Source organism: Grammomys surdaster, unplaced genomic scaffold (assembly GCF_004785775.1).
Source record: "Grammomys surdaster isolate TR1022 unplaced genomic scaffold, NIH_TR_1.0 240, whole genome shotgun sequence".
NCBI lineage: Eukaryota > Metazoa > Chordata > Mammalia > Rodentia > Muridae > Grammomys > Grammomys surdaster.
In genome coordinates, this window is record NW_021604685.1 from 559,651 (window position 1) to 567,094 (window position 7,444).

The window sequence follows — 7,444 nt, forward strand, 5'->3', positions numbered from 1 at the left end:
CACATACCTACTATGTGTACCATAAGCTTTACATTCTTTCTCTATGTTATGGGAGTTTCAGGTTTTCTTACATTAAAGCAAACCCTGTTTCTGAATTTTGTTCTTTATGAAATAGTGCCTTACTATAGATCAGGTTGGGTTCAAACTCATAATCATTCTGTTTCAGCCTCATATGTACTAGATTAATGTCTAAATTACAGTATATAGCTGGATTTATTTTTTTTCCAAAAAAGTCAGAATGTTAGCTTTTACCTATTTATTATTTAAGATTTTTTTTACTGTGATAAATCCACCATTCTATCAACCAAGCAATAATAATGACTTGCTTTATTTTTAGTTTATTAATAAGAGTACTTTAATTTGGCATCCTATGGAATTGTGCTTTGAAAGTCTAAGCTATTTTCTTCTGTAAATAAGCAGTGTCTTGACTCTTTATCTTAGAAAATTTTATTTTTCTAGGACACTCTGAGTTGTTGTAAGATTCACTTGGGACAGACTGAAATTCATGTCCATTTTTTATATTTTATATTAAGGGATATTATTGATTTATGAAATAGCCTTACAATTAACTTAATTTATAAATGAGCTCATTATCCTTCTAGTTTTTCAAATGTTCTTTATTTTCTTACAATATATAAATACGCTATGCAGAGAGAGAGAGAGAGAGAGAGAACAGCCAGTCAGCCTGTCTCCCTGCAGCTGCTGACATCAACTTGACAAGTAGACAACTGCATGAAGTGTATTTCTTCTAAGTCTAATTACTGCTACAAATTGCAATTATTATTTTTTTCTTTAGAAATATTTCATTTTTATTACTTCAATTTTTTGAGATTAATATAATTACATTTCCCTTTTCCCCTTATCCTTTCCATGCCTTCTCTCTTTCAAATTCATGGCCTCTTTTTTTCATTAATTGTTATAATATACCTATATGTATATGCACATATATTCTGAAACATAAGATGCTCATTATGTATAATGTTACTTGTATATATGTTTTAAAGACTGACCATTTGGTACTGAAGAACCAATTGGTGTGCTCTTCTCTGGGGAAGACTATTTCTCCTGCTCCTTGTCTATAGTTCTTTGGGTAAGGTTGAGGCCTCCTGGTCTTTCTTCCACCCACTTTGGCATGTCTAGTGTTGTCCTTGTTCAGCTCATGTTTAAGCTGTCATAATAATGAGACTTTATAGGTATAGCTTATGTCGTTCTTAGGAAAGACAATCTCATTGCAAACTCTCTGACCTTCTGGCTCATTGAATCATTCTGCCCCAGTTTTCCAAAATGTTCTCTGAGCCTTATGTGCAGGAGTGTTTTGCAAATGTTTGTGCAAATTGGTATGGGGTCTTACTAATTGTTTTTTACAAATTATTTTTATTTTACAACATCCTAAATTCCACAGCTATGTATCAGAATTATGACCAGAAATACTTCTTAAAAAAAAAAAACAGAAGTTAACTAGACAAATAGCAACACATGTTTTTGTTTTGTTTTAGTTATTGTGGTGGCATGCATGTGCTTGGCCCAGGGAGTGGCACTATTAGGAGGTGTGGCCTTGTTGGAGTAGATGTGGCCTTGTTGGAGGAAGTGTGTCACTGTGAGAGTGGGCTTTGAGACCTTCATCCTAGTTCGTTTGAAGACAGTCTTCTCCTGACTCTCTTCAAGATCAAAAAGTAGAACTCTTGGCTCCTTCTCCAGCACTGTGCCTGCCTGGACACTGCCATACTTCCTGCTATGGTGATAATGGACTGAATCTCTGAACCTGTAATTAAATGTTGTCCCTTATAAGAATTGCTTTGGTCAGGTGTTGCATCATAGCCACAGAAACCTGAAACTAAGGTAGTTATACAAAGAACAAATTGTGGAAGATCAGAGAAGATTCCTTAGGGTCATAGCACATATATGTAATCTCAGCACTGGAGAGGATGAGGAAAGATGATCTTAAGTTTGTGCTGGGTGTACATAGCAAGGGGAGGGTGAGGTGGAGTGGAAGAGAAAGAATACTACATAGAAAGGTGGAAGAGAAATAGTAAATTGGAAAACGGTCATTGGGACAGGGATGAAATAGTAATAGAACATTTAGCTACCATTCACAGAAAGTGTGTGTGTGTGTGTGTGTGTGTGTGTGTGTGTGTGTATGTTTTCTCATAAAGGCCCATCTGGACTTGAACTCTCTATGTAGCCTAAGCTGGCTATTAAAATCCTTATTTTTCCCCCACTACCTACAAAGTGTTGGGATTATAAGTATGTACTGACCATTCCTGTAAAACCTATTAGATTTTAAAAATTAGGTCAACAGTATAAAAATCAACAAACTTTATGTGATACCTAGATGAGTAAAATAAGAGGTCCTAAAAAGGCAAAACAATTAGATAAACATACAAATTATGTTTCAACAAGGGACAGAGCACTAAGGTTCTCATTGCTTGTAGAACGATGTAAAGAACACCAAGAATATTGATTGGTCAAGAAAGACAAGAAGTATATTTTTGTCCTGATTATTTTACCTGTAGTATCATGGAGTGAATAGAGATACAAAACTTACTATAAAAAATTAAATTTGTGGCTAACAAACAAGATGGCCCAGAGAGTAAAAATATTTGCTACCAAGCCTGATGACCTAAGAGACTCCTGCAATTTGTCCTCTGACATCTGTATATACACTGTGACATGCACACTCACACCCCTTGACATATGCACAGAAAAGAATAAGAAAAATATAATAAAACATTTTAAGCTAAAAAGAATGCTATTAATCAATACTAATACAGATCCCACTGATTTGAAATTGATAATTTTAGACTAAAGTGGATTGAACATTTTTCTGTGGGCTATTTACAAAAAAGAAACTCAGCTAAAAGAGTATTATAATAAGACAGAGCTGGAATATAGGCTGGGGAACGTGACTGGTGTAAATAAAATATTTTTGTGTTACAAATCTTTAAGCATCTCATGCCCTCATGCTAAAATGGCTATGATTCAAATACATCTGAAAGTAAATTTTCTCTTAAAATATCCCGCAATTCATGGATACCTTCTGCATAACACCTCTCTACCTTTGCAACAAGGTTGTAATTTTCCCCTGTGATATTTTTACTTTAACCTCAGGCTAGAGCAATGAGGGTAGAGAAGCAGGAAAGGGTAATCATAATCATTAAGGAAGCAGTGGAAGCAGGCATTTCAACCAAAAGGCAATGTTTCTAAACTTAAAGCCCATCTTAAAAATTAATAACATGTTATTTTCTTAATTACATTCTGGACAGTTTACACTGGCCACTAAATCAGTAAGGCCCCTAAATCTCCTTCTAGAGGAGAGTGCTGCCCTAGTCTTACCAATTTAAACCAACTGAAAGAGCAACATAACCCTATTTGTGACAAGGATAACTATGGTCTCTGTAGATATCTTTATCTGTTTTCAGAGACACTCATATCACCCATAATGTCCATGCCCACCAGTAAATCCATGCTTCCAGGAAGCCTCTGCCTCAGAAATATCCATGTTCCCAGGCATACTAAGCCTTTAGAGATTCCCAAAGCCTTAGATGTGTCTGTGTTCCCAGAGATTCCCATGGCTTTGGAGATAACCACACTCCCAGAGGGTTCATTTATGGTCATAAAAAGGATTATTTATGATCCTACAGCAGTCATGATGGAGGTCTGTAGACTGGATTTTTGCTTGATCTATCTGATCAAAGGGCTCCTCTGGACAGGGTGTCATTTAGACCTCCACTGACACTTAATGAAGGGGATTAACGGACTTCCAAAGTGCTAGGGCAATGCATTCCTTAACTGACATCTCTTCTAGTGACTCATCACAGGTTTCTAGTTTCTATTTCCAGAAAAATAATGACATTTAAAACGAAAGAACCAAAGACAGAAAATGGCCTCCAAGGATTCCGATTCTATTATCTATACATAGCAAATTATCTTTTCTACTGGCCAAGTTGGGAACTGGACAACAGGAGTGCACAGAAAGAGGTCTGAAGATCCCTAACCTGTCAAGCCTGGGTAAGCATACAGAACAGTGAAGTATGCATAGAAAAAAATCCCAAGGCTTCTAACCATTCTGCACATATTGGGTATGGAGAGATGGAAATGTATGGTGGGGACTTGTGAAAAAGCAGAGTGGTTCATGGGAGGCAAATGGTCCATTGGAGCAAATAGAACAAGCAGTGTTTGTTGGAGACAAAAGGTTGCAATACTTCTCATCTGTCTGGGTGAGCTGGACATAAGGCCAGACATTTCACAGTACATAATCACTGAGACTTCTAGCCTGACCTACTTGGTCAGGTTGGTTGCAAGGAGTATGCAGTTGCGTGAAGGTGTCCTGATACATAAGACCTGAGGACTCTAATCTGTCCCGTTGGTGTGAGCACAGCAGAACAATGGAAGAGTTCTCCATGGCTAGGGGTCCTGAGGTCCCTAACCTGTACAGGCAAGGGCAACAGGAGTACCCAGCAGTAGTGGAATTCCCAAGACATCTAAGCTATCTGATCAAGATCATGGCTGAGAATCTCCTTTGAGGACTTTTCTCTTCATCTTTTCTAGTTCATTCACATCTGTCTCAAGCACTGCTTTGATTTTTTTTAATTTATCAAAAGCTTCCTGATATGCTCTCTCTTTGGTCTTGCTGCCCCATGGAGGGAAAATGTTATATATCTCAGACTTGCATCTTAGACAAAAAAGAAAGAAAGAAGGAAAGAAAGAAAGAAAGAAAGAAAGAAAGAAAGAAAGGAAGGAAGGAAGGAAGGAAGGAAGGAAGGAAGGAAGGAAGGAAAAAAAGAAAAAAGTGGGTTAGTAAAGTAGTTTAGCTGGAGGAATTAATCACCAATACTTTGTATGCCAAGAAAACACTACTATAGTCAAAAGTAATATAACTTTAATGATATTGAAGACTGGACTTACTAATAATTGAGGGATAAATACTCCAGTAAAAAGACCCCTGCAGAGGAAGACACTTGGACTTCGATAAAAATAAAGCTCTTTCAAAAATCAAGTTAGGAGACATGAGGACCCACATCTTCAAGCAAGCTAGCCAGGCCACCGAGTCTGCTAAATGCTCAAACCCACAATGCAACAGAGACTCATGCCCAAGCCCGCCCACGCACGGGCCTACATTGTTCCCTACAGGTGGTGGAGGATGTGGGCAAAGCCAGCTCCAAGAGTACCCCCCCCCCCGCTGTCGCCCGCCAAGACCCTCTCCATGGAGCCGTGGCCAAAGCCAGACTATTTTATAGCATTCATGGAGATCAGTAATGATATTACAAACTCAGAAGAACTTTGGAAAATGAAGCCTCAGGGGAACCTGGAAGATGACAGTTACTCGGAGAAGCCTAGAATCTTCTGTGATGTCACCAGTGTTGTGGTGATACCAACTGCCTGTGGAGTATTCTTTCATAGCCTGCTGGGTTCACAAGCAGTCATGTTGTCCATGCTGCTCAGCGTATTTCAGAGGGACAATAGAATACAAGCAGAGACCAGATCTACGCAGAAGAAACTTTGTAAAGCTGGAAGAAGGAGATGGCCCTGGGGAAGACGCAGGTCTGTTGGGAAAGAATCATCCAAAGCCTACACCATCAGTGAGCAGGAGCAGAGAATGAAGAGGTTGGAGAAGCTCAAAAGGGATCTTGAGATGATGAACAAGGAGAGACACGAACTCCAGGGAATCCTGGCACATTATACAAACAAGGATTTGAATGACAGGATCAACTTCGAGGACATGATGCTCGAGATGGAACATGACCAGGTGATGACCAATCTCAAGAAAATTCCTCAGGAGATCAGTGAGGCCTTGTACAAGTGCAAGGAGCTGACTCAAGAAAATCAACTTTACTGCATCAGGAACTTTCACCTCCTGACAGAGTCTCTTCATATGAAGAACCAAGTAAAAATTCTGTGGAATGAGAACAGGCAGCTGCTAAGGGAGCAGATTGCACTAGAAGAGTGTTCTAAGGAAACAAAGAGGCTATGTGTGGAGGCCAGCATGAAGATATATGACAAGTATACCAAGCAGCAGCAGAAGGGTCTTCTGAGAAGGAGTCAAGGCCTTCATTTGGTCTAGCCTCTGGTCCAGCAAGAGTGCATGTTTGGAAGGCTACAGAGAAGTGCTGAGGGGCATCAAGATCTGCTGGTCATCCAGGAGGAGCCTGAGAATATAAATTTTTGCTTGTCCTGATGGGTCATCAAGAATAATTGACTTGATTGAATACATTGATTTCCCCATTTTAAGCTGACATTGAATGAATTTAATGTATTCTTATGTATAAAAACGTAATGTATTCTTATGAATAAAAACATAATCACTAATTTTCCGTCATAAGAAAAAAATAAAAATAATCAAGTTAAACTTTTGAGAAAATTGTAGATTTCATGTAGCTTTAAGACAAAAGTGGAAGGACTATAACAGTAAAATGGTAGATTACTAAGGTGTGGCTTCTCCGTCCCTGTATGGCCACACCAATTCAATGGCAATGGGAGGACAAATCCCTTTGTGAGAAATCCAGACACTAAATGATAGGCTCATGTTCCTATGAGAAGTGTCACTTTCCAAATTAAAACTAATGGAAAAAGCAGAAACATCCACTCATAATGCTTATTGCAAGAAGGTGCTCTAGATAGGAAGGAACCTCAACTCTCAGTCTCTGCCAGGGCTGTAATCCCAATTCTATAAAAGAAGTGAATTACACATCTACTATCTCAACTTCTCCAGGTTCTCCAGGTTGGCTTCTTCCATGTCTTAGAGCTTACAGAGCCTTACATCTTAGTAAGGACCATAGAGAATGAAATGACAACTTTAACTGGCAGGCATGTATTCAACACACCTCTTTTCTGAGCTGAAGAAAGAAGGGGTTGAAATTTCTCACTCTCTGATTCTCCCCAAGACAGGAATGGGTTCAGCCAGGCATCCAATACTCTAACTTCTCTAGAATCATCTGAAAGAAATGTCATCTGTAGAATTTATGAAGAAGTTTTAATGGAACTGGACATGATCTAGATACCTGGGATACATCAATACCAGTTCAAAACCTCTGATCAGGTTAACTGCTGAAAAGTCAACCCACAGGACCTAATTTTTGCTAATGTCAAGATACAAACACAGTCAAGGACATTGAGGAAAAAGAGAAGCATAAACCAAAGGAAAAGAAATACTGATTCCTTGAAAGTTTAAAAAATAATCATATGAAAGCCCACTAAGATCAGAAAAATGAATAAGCAATAAAAGTAAAGTTCAAAAAAATGAAAAGAACTTCAGAATTCTAGAAGACAAAAGAATAAATGAACTCAACATTGAACACAGGAGTCTAGAAGAACTATAAGAATCAGCAAATTCAAAAACAGATTATTTGAATTTTCCACTCAGAGACACAAAAATTGATAAAACAAAACAAAATGAAACAACAACAACAAAAAAACCAGGGATGACAGCTTAAGTGAACTATGGGAC

General features: G+C 38.3%; 1 protein-coding gene across 1 annotated transcript; it reads left to right on the forward strand.

Moving 5' to 3' along the window:
- Positions 1-5,242: 5,242 nt before the first annotated feature.
- Positions 5,243-6,061, forward strand: LOC114626830. The gene has a single exon (XM_028774346.1). It carries the CDS (start codon positions 5,243-5,245, stop codon positions 6,059-6,061), a length of 819 nt encoding a protein of 272 aa, XP_028630179.1.
- The last annotated feature ends 1,383 nt before the right edge of the window (positions 6,062-7,444 follow it).